This window comes from Mixophyes fleayi, chromosome 1 (assembly GCF_038048845.1).
Source record: "Mixophyes fleayi isolate aMixFle1 chromosome 1, aMixFle1.hap1, whole genome shotgun sequence".
NCBI lineage: Eukaryota > Metazoa > Chordata > Amphibia > Anura > Limnodynastidae > Mixophyes > Mixophyes fleayi.
Genome location: NC_134402.1, coordinates 209,270,158 through 209,285,880, shown reverse-complemented (window position 1 = coordinate 209,285,880; position 15,723 = coordinate 209,270,158). Strand labels below are relative to the sequence as shown.

Here is a 15,723-nt window from a genome sequence, read left to right as displayed (position 1 = left end):
CTTGAAATCATTGTTCTTCCTCTGTTTGCACATGTTTCCTTGCAAGTAACCATGGTGGTCATCATTGCTTCGCACAAAAAGGGCTTCGCAGGCAAGAATATTGCTGCTAGTAAGATTGCAACTAAATCAACCATTTACCAGTTCATCAAGAACTTCAAGGAGAGAGGTTCAAAAGTTGTGAAGAAGACTTCAGGACACCCAAGAACGTCCAGCAAGCGCCAGGACTGTTTCCTAAAGTTGATAGAGCTGCGGGATCAGGGCACCACCAGTACAGAGCTTGCTCAGGAAAGACAGCAAGCAGGTGTGAGGCGAAGACTTTTGGAACATGGCCTGGTGTCAAGAAGGCCAGCAAAGAAGCTACTTCTCTCCAGGAAAAACATCAGGCACAGACTCATATTTTGCAAAAGGTACAGGGATTGGACTGCTGAGGACTGGGGTAAAGTCATTTCTCTGATGAATCCCCTTTCAGATTGTTTGGGGCATCTGGAAAAACACTTGTCCAGAGAAGGAAAGGCGAGCGCTACCATCAGTCCTGTGTCACGCCAACAGTAAAGCATCCTGAGATGCTTCATGTGTGGGGTTGCTTCTCAGCCAAGGGAGTAGGCTCACTCACAATTTTGCCTAAGAACACAGACATGAATAAAGAATAGTACCAAAACATCCTCCAAGAGCAACTTCTCCCAATCATCCAAGAACAGTTTTGTGACGAACAATGACTTTTCCAGCATGATGGAGCACCTTGCCATAAGGAAAAAGTGATAACTAAGTGGTCCGGGGATCGAAACATAGAAATTTTGGGTCCATGGCCTGAAAACTCCCCAGACCTTTATCCCATTAAGAACTTGTGGTCAATCCTCAAGAGACGGGTGAACAAACAAAAACCCACAAATTCTGATAAACTCCAAGCATTAATTAGGCAAGAATGGGCGGCCATGAGTCAGTATGTGACCCAGAAGTTGATTGACAGTATGCCAGGGCGAATTGCAGAGGTCTTCAAAAAGAAGGGTCAACACTGCAAATATTGACTCTCTGCGTAAACTTAATGTAATTGTCAATAAAAGCCTTTGACACTTATAAAAATGTTTGTAATTTTACTTCAGTATACCATAGCAACATCTGACAAAAAGGGTCTAAACATGAAGCAGCAAACTTTGTGAAAACCAATACTTGTGTCATTCTCCAAACTTTTGGCCATGACTGTAGCTTATATAAGTATGACAAAACAACTATAAAACATTCTACCAACAATAGCAGTAATATTGTCAGAAACACCTAGCTGGTATAATGTAGGGAGAGTGGAATCGAGAATACTGTAAACAAAACGTTGTCCCACAGTCAATCAAAATGGCCACAAACCAAAAGCTTCCAGAGAAATGTAGAAATTTGCAATGTTCCTTACTTTATGGAGTATGCAAAAATGAAGCAGGTCAAAAATGAATGAACAGGCAAGAATATATTTTAACATTTAATAGTGAATGTTTAATAGATAAGATCTTGCAAATGTAAAATAAATGTATTAAAAATTGTCTACTGGTGGTGGAAGCTACTTGGCCTGCCTTGCAAGGGACAACAATCCAGTAGAGTAATCTCAGCAATTTATAGTAGTCAAAATGATAACATTTTTATAGGTGGCAAAATTGTTGATACGTTTTATCAATACTATAAAGAAGCTTATACCTCAAGAGCCAAATATTACCAGATTCAGCTGTCGGGTTACTTGGACTCTATTAAACTTCCCTGTCTTTCTCAGGACTCGGCATCTATTTTGAATGCGCCTATTACGGTGGAGGAAATAGAGTCTGGTCATAAGGCACAGGGAATTGATGGCCTCCCTATAGAGCTATATAAAGTTTTTTGTTCCCCAACTGCTAGATTTGTATAATGGCCTTTTTAAATTGGGCTCGTTGCCTCCATATATGTCAGAGGCGCTAATAATAGTCTTGCCAAAACCTGGAAAGGATCCCCTTTATCCCGAGTCATATAGACCTATTTCTTTACTTTGTAACGATGTTAAGATACTAGCCTCTAGGCTTAATTTTGTTATTTCCGAAATAATTCACCCTGATCAAACAGGCTTTATGCCTGGTAAATCCACCGTTTCAAATCTAAGACGTCTCTATACCCATATGCAGTTGCCCCATGTGGCTGAGGATGGGGCAGTGGTGGTGTTCATAGATGCTGCCAAGGCCTTCGACTCGGTCGAGTGGGTGTATCTTTGGGAGGTACTGCATAGATTTGGGTTGGGGACGGAGTTTATTAAATGGATACGGCTATTGCATTCGGAACCAACAGCAAGAGTTTCTGTAAATGGCTACACATCTCCCTCCTTTAGTTTTGGCCGAGGAATCAGGCAAGGTTGTCTCCTGTCTCCAATATTATTTGCGCTGGCTATAGAACCCCTTGCCTGCTTGGTTAGGGACCATCCGTTAATTGTTGGGCTCCCGATTGGAGAGGTGTGTGATAATATAGCTCTTTATGCTGACGACATGTTGCTGTTTCTGTCAGACTGATTCCTCGTTGAACTGTCTATTGGAGGTGGTTAATAAATTTGGAGAATTTTCAGGCATATTGATCAACTGGGATAAATCTTATATATTTCCCCGCCATGGTGTAATTCCCCCCAGAGAATAGGTCTAGACACTCTCTTAAATGGACCAAAAGGTTTAAGTATCTTGGTGTCTGGTTTGGCGAGTGAATTTGTATCTCTTCATATATAGATCCGGTTATAGAATATTTTAAAGTAAAATCACATATTTGGAAAAAACTTCCTCTTACGGTAACGGGAAGGATTAACCTTTTCAAGATGGTAATACAGCCTAAATTCCTATATATTCTTCAGCACTCTCCGATATACCTCCCCCGAGCATTGTTTAATAAAATAGACAGACTTATTTCCTCGTTTGTCTAGGGCGAAGGAAGAGCACGTATCCGAACGTTTATCTTGTGCAGAGCTAAGGCTGATGATGGAATAGCGCTTCCAAATTTGAGAATATATTATTATGCAGCACAACTTGCCCATTTGTTTAATTGGGTGGTAGATCAGATTCCTCTTGATCTGTTGGGCTTTCTGGCTGAGCAGGCTGAGGCATATGCTTCAGGCGGGGCACTATTGCTGCCTATGGGTATATTGCTAATGGAAAAAAATTTGAACAGTGTGGCCCCAATAGTTAGACAGGCTGTTGAAGTCTGGCGTATTTCTCAAAATATAGTGGGAAATGAAGGTTACGATCCTTTTACTCCTTTGTGGCATAATCTCTCCTTCCCGGAGCTTAATAAACAGAGAGTATAATATCTGGCAAAAATATGGTATAGTAAATATTGGACAGTTGTATCAGTCTGGTATATTGAAATCATTTGCACAATCACCACAAGAAAGGGGGATACCTAATTCTGCGTTGTAATGTTATCTACAACTTCGGCATTCCTTGAATGCTCAATTTCCTACCTCTACTCCCTTAATTCAGACATCTTCCCTTAAAACTTTTATTAAATGTGGGTACAAATAAAACTATTTCCCAGCTCTATTCAATCATTAATGGTTTATTGGTCCCTAGGGATTTAGACTCATTGAAAGTAAAATGGCAGGTGAAACTGGGTCAGCTAACGGAGGAGGATTGGATTCACATGCTTAAATCTATTCGTAGTGCTACAACCTGCCTACAATATCAACAAATACATCTATATATATTTCAGAGAGTTTATCTGACTCCAGTTGGTTTGCACCGTATGGGTCGGAGAAGTGATGCATCCTGTCCAAAATGTAGTTTTTCCCCTGCAGATTTCTGGCATATGCTATGGGATTGCCCAGTAGTAGGTGCTTTTTGGGTGAAGGTCTGGAAATGTGTGACTGATACGATTCCAATGGCTCCCCATATGAATCCCAGAATCTGTCTTTATGTGATATCGCTAGATGATCTAATTGATAAATATCCAGCTGTATATATCTTTACTTTAATGACACTCACTAAAGTGGTGATCTCCCGGACATGGTTGGCGCCTGACCCACCTGATTTTCATAAATGGAAAGCCCTGGTTAATAATACAATGCAGCATGAAAATTATGTATATACTAGTAGAAGCAAAATATCCCAAAATTTGGTCTATGTGGTATACATCTAAATACTGAGTCTGTTCGAACGATCTGGAGTCTCTGGATTGAAGTGCAAAATGCGATGGGAGGGGCTGGGTGTCTGGGAGGGGAGGCTTGTTCTGTGCTAAATAAATTAAGCAAATAAAATAAATACATAATAAAAACTACAAAATATGTGGACTATAGAAATGTACAATATGGGGGCGTTGGAGTGTAATCTATGCATTATTATGTTGTCAATATACAATGTCTGATTGTTGGATCACTCCATTGAATTGTCTATTTAGGTAGAGATAATCTTAAATGGTATAGGCCAGTGGATTCCAAACTTTTTCAGTTCAAGGCACCCTTAGGGCCTCCATCATTTTTTCAAGGCTCCCCTAACCCAAAATAATTACCTTGCTTACCACTGGCCTTGGCCGAGGCACCCCTGTGAGATCACCGTGGCACCCCAGGGTGCCTAGGCACACAGTTTGGGAATCACTGGCATAGGCTATAAATTGTGCTTCACTAATGTCCTGTTCCTAATGACTAGAATGAGATTAATGCTCAAATATTGTACGATGCAACTATTTTATTTAACTTGTTTCAAATATAACTATGTATGGAAATAGCTAATGTATCTGAGAAGCACTTCTAAGTTAACTGTGGTGTATGTTTAAATGTTTTTTTGTATGGTCACTTTTTTGTTATGTGTGACTAAAAACGCAATAAAAAGTAACGGATTTAAAAAAAATTGTCTACTAGCAATAATTCAGTACTCTTTTAAAGGGGTTATATGTTTATTGTCATATCATTGAATTTATGGTCATCATTTAATTATAAATAAATACATCAGTTCTTACTGCTCAAGTCTCTCACTTATCAGTTTAATGTTGATCTTGCAAGCTGTTCTTGTAAGTGACAATTTTATGTTGCTTATATAGGTATACAGGCATGGATAATGTCTGTTATCCTGTCTGATGTTAAATTTCAACTTAATATAGAAAATGTATTTGCTATGCAGCACACAATTTTTAATGCACATTTAGATTTCCTTTTCACGATTCTTATCAAATATTTACTGTTAAATATTAAACTAGATTCTTAATTGTCTGTTTAGTTGGGATACAGTCAATTCTAATGCGACAAAGAAATAAAAGACTGCATTTTAATAAACTAGTGTGGACCTTCAGAGAGCCCTCACTAGAGAGACCTTTTTTCTTCATTCCCAATTATTAACATATACATTCCCCTGTAGGAGGCACAATTAAGCAAATAATTTAGAGGTTACAACCTCTTAAAAGGAACAGGCCAGAGCTAGCACTGGTGGATCCACACGGCTGCTAAGGTAATATAAACCAGTGATCTTCGCTGTCCATGGTGTTGGAATAATTTTTATTGACGCTAAACCACAAATTTGAACGATTGATAGGCACATCATGAAACACAGGTTTAATTAAAAATTGGTCTGTGGTATATCACCCTATGATGTTCCGTTATGTTATTCTAAAATATTTCACATAACTGGTTGGTTTGCGCCACTGCCACTTAAGCAACTGATGCTGCCTTATTTGCTATACATTCCCACTTGCTTTAAAGCCCAAATATTAAATACATTGAAATCATATGCCATGTTTATCTAGGATCACTATATACTTTTCTATTATGTCCTGCAACATTAGTTTATTCAGCGTATATCAAAATAAGCATAGTGGGAAAGTTTATTAATGGTTTTGTCTAAAGTTAGATCTGTCTTTAATCACAATCTTTAATTACCTTTATTGTTTTCCAAACTATGTCTGCTCTGAGTTTATTCCATGCATCTACTACGTTTTCAATTAAATAATATTTCCCAACATTGGGCCTGATTCATTAAGGATCTTAAATGAAGAGGATTCTTATTTCAGTCTCCTGGACAAAACCATGTTGCATTGCAAGTGGTGCAAATTAGCATTCTGTTTTGCACATAAGTTAAATACTGACTGTTTTTTCATGTAGCACACAAATACTTGATAGCTTATTTGAACACTGAAATTTAAAGTTGATATGTGTGTGCTACATGATAAAACAGTTAGTATTTAACTTATCTGCAAAACAGAACACTCATCTGCACCCCTTGCATTGTACCATGGTTTTGTCCAGGAGACTGAAATAAGAATCCTCTTCATTTAAGATCCTTAATGAATCAGGCCCATTGTTCCTTCAATTCTCCACTACCAGTTTGAGACAGTGTCCCATTGCTTTACAGCTCTAGTTGTTCTGGAAAATATCCCCATCAATAACATTGAAACAATTGATATACTTAACAGTGACTCTAAAGACAATGGCCCAACTCTCTTAATTTGCCAGAAAAAAAATAAATAAAAAGACAAATTAGTGTGTACATTATTTCTGCCCATTCTGATTGTAAACTCAGATTTACAAAAAGAAACCAATAACAGCAATGACTATCCATAACACACTGCAACACTACATGTAAAAATACTCAAAAAAACAAAAACAAACAGTTGAGAAAGTTCCAGAAAAATGGAAACAATGCAGACAAATAAAATTCGAATTAAAATATAAACACCTGCAAATTATGAGGGGCTCCTTAAACATGTCACAGTATTAACATTCTAAAAGCCTCTCACTGTAATTTTGCAGTCCTGTTCTTTATCTAGACATAATCCCCATTAGGTTCATATTCTTATTTAAATGGTACACCATGTAACAAATAATTAGTAAATAATTACTAAAAAGATATTTTCAGCAGCAATAAAGTTGCAACAGAGTGAAAGCATGATTTCTTCATGGGAATTTTAAGTTCCAAAAACTTCACTTAGCATTTCACTGTTCTAAAAATATTGCAGGATAGCAAGTCATATACACTATGGAGATTGTATAATGTCATGGCAACCAACAGTCAAGCCATCAGCAAATGTACCCACGTGTTTCAGTTAAAAATTCAAAGAGTAAGAATGAAGAGTTCTTACCCAAATAGGAATGGGTTTCAGGGAGATACCTCTGTGCACAGGACTAAGCAGAAAGGTGTGTTCATTTGTCCTTTTTGAGTAACAAGTGACAAACAGCCGAATATGATTACACATACTGAGGTTTCAAATTGGACAAGATCAGACCATTCAAACCAGATAAAAGATAATTTCTGGCATTGTTGGGGGCTGTTAGTGGAATCAAATGCACACAGGCCAAGAGGAGTCATCTTCTAACCAAAATGGTTAGACTTTGCAGCAGTTTTTTGTGTCACTTGCTCCATATTGCAGAGTATGGCCAGGATTAGTTCATTGATATTTTGCAGTGTCACTTTATTTACTTATGATGCTTTATGGCATTTAATATTTTTCTGTTTATTTGATGGGGCCCACATATAGTTTGCAGGACTTCACATTTTTTTATTTTAGCTTGGCCTATGCATTAGTAAAATTGTTAATTGGTGTTTTAAAGAATTTTTTTTCAGTGCTGCTGCCTTTTATGGACAATTTTACTCAGATTAAGTTAATGGTGTAATTTATACTTCTGATGCCTGCACCTGTGTGTATGACAACCAGATGTGGTTTTCTCACGGCTGTCTGACTCCAATATGTTCACAGACAACATGCCACTTTCTAGCTATGGAGAATTATACTTGTGTGTGTGAACATGTTTTGTGTTGGTGTCAGAAATTCAGCAGAAAACATGCAAATGTAGTAGGAGTAATAGCTAAAAATGCAAATATTACCTGTATGTGTTCTTATATGCTGAATATAGTTATTTTTCCGATCAGAAAAATAAGAACATTGTGAGCATGTATAAACAATCCTTGGAAAATGATTACGAAGATGTTTCTTCCAGTGATACTCGCTGACTGTGGTATAGGTACATATGGTGCACTTGTAAACTCTCTCATTGTCAGCATCTTTGTTGTGGTGCTTCAAGTGTGCCAAATAGTGATCAAATCTGTTTGTGTTATAACCGCATCTATCACATCGAATTGGTCCTTTGGAAAAATCTGCTTCCTCAGATGCACAAGAACCACAATCGTGCAAATTTTTGTTGGTGTCGTGGTCAATGAATTTCTTGGCACTGTGGTCCTTAATGTGATGAACAAACTCTTCCTCGGATTCTGCCTTATACTGGCAAGGTCTACACCGAAAAGGCTTGCTTTTAATACACTTGTTTTTGTCTTCAGTAGCAGAAGGAGTCTCTTCCACATTCCTGTCTGGTTCCCTTTCATGGGAAGCAGTTTGATGGTCACACAATTTCTCTTCTTGCACTTCAGAGCGTTCCACTTCCATGGTATCAAAGATGCCCAACTCATTCTCCAGGCTTGACTCTTCCATTCTTTCTCCATCACTATCTGAAAAACTGTTTTCATAAACAGTCGTCAATTCAGCCATTTGTCTGTCCTCTTCTAAGGCATAATCACCACAGCCATCTCTAACTTCTCCAGTCAGAGCAACATTTGCTAGCATGATCAATCGAGGAGCTGCCATCTCTGCTTTAGAAAGGTCATGTAAACCATACATGTCACCAATGCCAAAGGTGCCACTGTTGCAGAATAAGCTGCTCCCACTAGGTTGACTGACCATTTGAGTAGCCATGGCAAGACCTACAGAGGAAAAGAAAATGAGGAGAAAAAAAAAAGAAAAAAAAAAAAAAAGGATCAGCTCACACCTATTTCAAACACGCAGAGATATTTTATTTCATTCATACGGTTCTAGAGAATGAAATAATAGGATCATCTAACTCGTATATACCTAGCCCACCTTACCTACAAAACAAACCAGTCAATCTCAAAACAAAATGGTTTCAATGCTTATTTGGGGTGGTGGGAAATTTATTTAAACTAATCAATGAAAACTTCCCAACATCAGTCAAAAACATGAGACAAATCGCAGCAGCAAAAACGAACCTAATGCAGCTGTAATCCCACTGAGGAAACTTAACTACATACTTTTTAGAACATAAAAGCAATAAAGCCGTAAACTACATGTAAGCTACGATATAAATTTACCTTTCTTAATAAGTTTTAAGACTAAGGTTTTCATTCCAAAAGTTGCAGAGCTCTGGATGCATTCAGATTTTACAGTATTGTCTGTATGCACAAAGAACTGAAAAAGCCCAGGCTTTGTTAACATTGGTCCCTTTGCCAGCACAACAATCTTTCACACAATGTTATGAATGTTAAATACCAACACCACAGATACATTGTTAAAGCTTAGTATGTTGTATTGGTAAGAGGAATCTGGCATAGTAATCAATCACAATGCTTATTGTAAGTTTGGTGCCCTGTGCATATGGAAAAAAAAAAAACAACACATTAACTTTGCTGCATGCAACTCATCACAAGTGTGTGAATGTGCGCAGAGCTTAAAATTACACATCAATAGTTAATAGATGCCAAAACAAAGAACTTACTGCATAAGCAAATAACTTGTACACAAGGAATTAAACAACTGCAGTGAGGGAATGAGAACAAAAAGTGTGTGATTCCATGTACATTGAATAGCCTCATTAATAATCATTTATTTCACTTACATACTTATAAACTATAAGAAAAGCCATATTGCCATAGAGTTTACAAGCAAGATTTTCTTTTACCATTATCTTTTATTATAAGCCATTATATTTTTCAGTGTTTCTGCTTCCCTTGGCTCTCCACAAATGCCCTTTCTTTGTCTTATCCCCCTTTTCTACCAGCCACAGACACCTGTACAATTAGGGTGCCCAAGGAGGCCAAGCGCCACACTGTAGGCCAGAGGGTTCCATCAGCAGCAAGGAGGTCACCCAACTGGCCTACCCCCAATGTTAAGAAGTGTGAAACTGTCAAGCTGATTTGCATGATTAGTAAATCATGCCTGGACTGGTTAAAAGGGACAGAGTGCTAGATTATTATTATTCATTTATACAGCGCCACTCATAATGCAGAGCTGTACAGAGAATATATTGTCATTCACAGCTCTCTCAAATTTCCGTTCCATCTTCCAACTCCCATACCCCTCCAAGCTTCTAGAGACTTGCCTACACTCGCCTCACACGCTTCCTTTCTGCAAACAACCTATTGGATCCTCTTCAGTCTGGCTTTCGTTCAACACTCCACAGTGACTGCGTTGACTAAGGTTGTCAATGATTTCATCACTGCTAAAACTAAAGGCCATTACTCTCTTCTAAATCTCTTGGATCTGCAATATTTAGACTTAACCTCATGTATGCAACTCCTATTGTGCCATAGATTGTAAGCTTGCGAGCAGGGTCTTCTCACCTCTTTGTATTACCCAGTTTGCTTGTTACTGTGTTTGCTCCCAATTGTAAAGCGCTATGAAATTTGCTGCCAATATACAAATAAATGTTGATGATTCACATCAGTCCATGCCCCATTAGTGCTTGCCTTCTAAATTCCCTAACACAGACACACACACTAGGGTCCCATTTGTCAGAATCCAATTAATCTATCAGTATGGTTTGGACTGTAAGTGGAAACCAGAGCACCTGGAGGAAGCCCACGTAAACACGGGGAATACAAACTCCACACAGATACTGCATTGGTCAAAATCAAACCCTAAGAAACCAGCACTGAAGGGCTGCAATTCTAACCACTATGCCATCATGCTGCCCAAAAAGTCTAATGAATGTAGCATCTATAGAAGTGTGAGTGATCAATAGTGTCAAATGCAGCAAAGAGATCTATGAGAATTAGAAGTGAGTAAGGGCCTTTAGATTTAGCAGTGATCAAATCATTGAACATCTTAGTCAGGGCATTCTCTGTGGGATGTTGAGAGTGAAAGTCTGATGGAAGAGGATCCAATAGCTTGGGTGAGTCAAGTGTAAGCAAGCCTTTCAAGAAGCTTGTAAGTACATGGAGGTTGAGACATGGGACAGCAAACTGAAGTTTGTTCCAGAATTTGTTTTTTTTCAGACTAGGAGTAATAATCGCATGCTTGAACAATGATGGAAAGATAACAGTGGAAAGAGATTACAGATTTTAATTAAGGCTGGGATGAGCTGAGGAAACAAGGATCGACTATGAGGGTATATTGTCAAGTGGACAGGTAGTAGAGTGGGAGGAGAAGAGAATAGATGCACTCTTCATTTGTGAGATCAAATGAAAAGAAAATGCAGGAAAGAAAAGGAGCAGGTTGCTGGTCAAGGAGGAGGATACCATGTCATGCCAGATCTTATTAATGGTGTCATTCAAGTATGAAGCAGGATCTTAGGCATTCATGGCTGCCAGATGGGTTGGTTTGGAAGGGTTGAGAAGAGATTTAAATGTATTAAAAGAGGTGTTTGGAGTTAGAAGCCTGAGCGATCAGAGATTGGAAGTATGTTTGTTTTGCAGTGTCCAAAATATTTTGACAGTAGTATATTTGAGGAAGTCAATACATACAAGACTTTTGCCAATGTCGTTCTACTTTGTGAAAGTTTTTGAAGTCATTATGGTTTCTCTAGTGTGCCATAGCTGAGACTGTGGACAATGCCGAGAATAAAGCGTAGCTGTAACCACTTGATCAAGGCATATTGATAAGGTTCGGTTAAGATCTGGTACTTCCAGATCAGGTCAAGAAAGATAATTTAAGAAACTGGGAGATCTCTTTGCAGAGAGGTTGAAAATAGAACTGTCTGTATACAGAGCCTTCACACACATAAAATTCCACATGAATAGCAATAAATACACAAATTCTATAAATTACTGATAGATGACAAAATTTAGGATCACTTATTTACCATAAAACACTACGCATTATTTCATAATTCATATTAATTTCCATTAATGAGGGTAGTTTTCAATTAGTTAATATTGACTAGACTATAATGTCCGGTTTGAAAGTTCTAAACATTTTGACAAATACTCGAAATGCACTTTTAAGATGGGCAATACCAGTTATTGTTTAATTGCTTATTTTTCGTTGCCCTGTGCTCTAGTATAACAAAAAAAGAGGCATATGCGGCCATTTTCTCAAACACAAGGCAGCTATTTAGCGAGTTCTAACATCCCTGAACTCTCCCCATCTTGACTTCTAAACAGTTTAATTAAACAGTTTAATTTTCTCGAGTGCCAGCGTAGATTTGTCCACCCGAAATGTGCAAGATAAACGCTCACCACACGCCAAAGTGAATATTAGTAATGAATGTGCCCGTCGTTTCAGCTTCGTGTGCACTTGTAAATAAACTAACATACGCCCATCTCCCTCTGCAATACTCAACTCTATGCTAGAAGAGGCCTGTCTTTTACGGCATCTTACCGTGTGCAGAGAGTGTGTAAAGAGAGGAAGTGGCAGACACCTAGGGTAAAACATTGTTAAATTTTGCCACTTTAAAACGTGTGTCGTGACCAATCCATAAACATAGCGACATACTGGGATAGCGGATCCAAAACCGCAGCAAAGAGGTGCAGCAGATTTGTAACTTTATAGACCCCCTCCCCCACTACCACAGAGGAGGAGGTAGGAACGAGCTAACAGGCGACATCCCCGTTGGCATTCATTAGCACCACCACGAGGGGCAGGAGAAAAAAAAACGACTAACCCCCGTGCTTGTGAAGATTCTTCAAAACAAACACCTTGTTACAGGAGTGTTGTTCATACTTTCCTAAAGAGATCACACCCTGGAAACAAGCCCTCCACCAGCCCCTATAGTGTCACACCCAATATCGGATCTGGTAGTGATACTAACTGGCAGAGAAAACAGATACGGGGTCCGGGTACAGGACAGCCATCTGGCCTAGAAAAAAGTGAAAGCACCTTGATCAGCCCTGGACAGCGCCTTCCCCAGCGAGCACAGCTCTGCCGCCTATCACCAGCAAGGCCAACTACGGACAGCGATAGTGGCTGTATATGAGCAGCTCTGTACACAGGGGTACATCTTCCTTGTGAGTCGGGAACCCGGGGGAAATTACGTGCTCATGTTGACTTGGCCTAGGCTTACTAGCTAAATACACACAACTTTAAGTTAGCTGCAGTCACAAAACACCCCAACTCTTTAAGTTCAGTATCCCTTAAGAGCCAAACGGACAAGGGTGCAAGACGCTCACCTCCCACTCAGAAAGTGTCCCCCGGAGAAAGGATCGGTCCTACTAATCGACGCTTTCGGTATGGGAGTATCAGCTCTCACATTCCTACACACGCTGCACTCCAAACTCGCATTCCCCCTCCCACCTATGCAACGATGACAAGGAGCGCGCACGACTGCAGCCTCTCAATTACGTGCACGTACTCGATACTCAGCAAGCCTGCTGTGGTGTGGTCTTTTATGAGACGAGTACACTAGAAACTGCCTGGCGCCTGTACTCTTGAACTAGACATGCTAACCAATTGATGTGAAAGTATGGCAGTGTATTTAGTAATAAACGATATTGCTAAGAATAAAGCATATAACCACCTCAAGAGCTCCTCTCGTGCCTATTGGCTTATTGGTATTCTGATCAAAAGGTCTCCCAGTCCTTGACCAGTATAGCTTACTGTTATGGTTTGTTTTTTTGTAGTACATATGTATAAATATCATGTTTAAATAACTTTATATTCAGTTAATTAGGGGGAAATACCCTTTAATTTATGCTCATTGAGCTTTTACACAATAAAGATCAACACAGGTTTATTTTAGGAGTTATTTGAACATTTAGGGGTATAAAACATAAATATAGCTTTTACACGATTAAGAAAAAGGTTGCTCTCTTCTAAAAAAAAATGTATGTTTTATTTCAGATTAATGAGTCTATCTCTTACTATTTGTTTTCTACACCTGAGCACCCCAGTAAGTTTTACACAATTTCAGTTTTGAAATTGTGCTAAACTATGTTTCTCTCCTTTTTTACACATGTATATAGACAATTGAGGTAGACTAGCCTCATACCTAAGGATTACCCAATGCATAAAATTAAGGGCAAATGACATACATGATATCAAGGATGACTGGGAAGAGACAAGGGTTTTGAAGTAGAACTGTTTGGCAAGAGTGAGGGCAGTATGACTTTGAAATGGTTAAAGTCTTCATCTGAGCCTGACTTTCTTTAGTGGTACTCAGTGAAATAGGAGCAGCTCTGAAGATAGCGAGTGCGCGTGTATTGCCAAAGTAGGGGCTTAGAATGACAGAGGTGAGTGTAGTGGCAGGGGCTTTTTTTTATCTAGGGCTGCAGAGATGGTGGTGTAGTACAAGGGGATTGCAGTGTTAGGGCAAGACAAAGAGGAGATGGGAGAGAAGAGTGGTTCAATGGTGGCAGAGAAACAGGAGGGTTCAGATCACACAGGTTATGTAGTGTCTGCAGAGTTTTGGCTACTGAAAGGGGAGAAGGAGTTAGGGAGAGGTGGAAATAGAGGAGGTTGTGGTCAGAAAGCAGGAATGATAAATTAGAGAAGTCGGAGATGGCACAGAGGTTAGATAATACAAGGTCAAGGGAATGCCCATCATGTTGTGTGGAAGAAGAGGTCCACTGGGTGAAACCATGGGCAGAGATAAAGGAGTTTGGAGGTAAAATTACCATTGGTGGTATCAACAGGGATGTTCAAGTCCCCAAGGATGAGGGTGGGTAGGTTAGAGAAAAGGAAATTGGAGAGCCAGGCAACAAAATTGTTGAGGAAGTGAGAGGTGGGGCCAGGGAGACGGTAGATTACTGCAGCATGGAGGTGGAAAGAGGAGAATAGACGTATGGTGTACGTCTCAAAGGAAGAGAAGAAGAGTTAAGGGACATGGGAAAATATGCTGAAGGTGCAGTTAGGAGATAAAAGGATGCCTACGCCACCACCTTGGTGGCTGTCATAACGTGGAGTATGTGTAAAGGATAGACCACCAAAGGAGAGAGCAGCAGCAGAGACAGTGTCAGAAGGTGGGATCCAGGTTTGACAGTGAAGACAATTAGATTGAAGGTGCAAGAGAGGAAAAGGTCATGAATGGGAACAAGCTTGTTACAGACAGATCTGGCGTTCCAGAGTATGCAGTAAAGGGGAGGAACTGAAGAGGAGGGACAGGGATAAGGTTTCAGGAGTTGGAGCAGCATGGAAGCAGGGGAGGCTAGTAGTGGGAGGTGGATAGTGGGTGGATGCTGGGAATAAGGCGGGACCCAGGGATGGGGGAGGCAGTTTCCTCAACTGGGGCTGAAGGTGAAATAGTGGGTAAGGGCAGTGATTGGGGTGGAGAATTTGAGGAATCAATAGTGATAGTTGGGAAAGTGAGGGGGGTTGTCACGCTCTAGGGTCTAGAAGAACCCGTATGGTCTGCTTGAGTTGATGCTACCCTTCAAGAGGCGCAGAGTCTAACGGAGAGGGAGGTATTCACCTGGGACTTCTGCAAGGGAGTTTGGACTTTGCAGCTCCCTAACCACAGGTTGCGGTTCTCAAGGAGGGTCACAAGCGATACAGAGAGGAGAACCAAGTCACAGGAGTAAGATGGTTGCTGATCGGAGTAATAATGAGGAGTATATTCTGCAGGTAGATGAGGCACAGACGTCCTGTGGCGCTAAGAGGCCCCTAGGGCGGGGGTAGGCAACCTTCTATCAGTGCGCCGGCAAAAATCTTTTCAAGCCCAGGTGTGCCAGTAGTGTGTGTGTGTGTGTGTGCAAAATATATATATATATATATATATATATATATATATACATATATAATTTCATCACGTTAAAATTATAATAATGGTAATGGGAACAAACATTCATGTTAAGCCACACAATAGTGCCCCCAGTTTAT

At 39.7% G+C, this 15,723-nt stretch overlaps 1 protein-coding gene across 1 annotated transcript in view; it reads right to left on the bottom strand.

The window, feature by feature from the left end:
• REST (RE1 silencing transcription factor) overlaps window positions 1-13,205 on the bottom strand; it is a 32,461-nt gene extending 19,256 nt beyond the window's left edge. The window contains exons 1-2 of the mRNA XM_075204836.1: window positions 13,080-13,205; window positions 7,791-8,660 (exon numbers count right to left, since the gene is read on the bottom strand). Coding sequence (XP_075060937.1) covers window positions 7,791-8,652 — 862 coding nt within the window. The 5' untranslated portion in view covers window positions 8,653-8,660; window positions 13,080-13,205. The remainder of the gene's footprint in view (window positions 1-7,790; window positions 8,661-13,079) is intronic.
• Window positions 13,206-15,723: the final 2,518 nt, after the last annotated feature.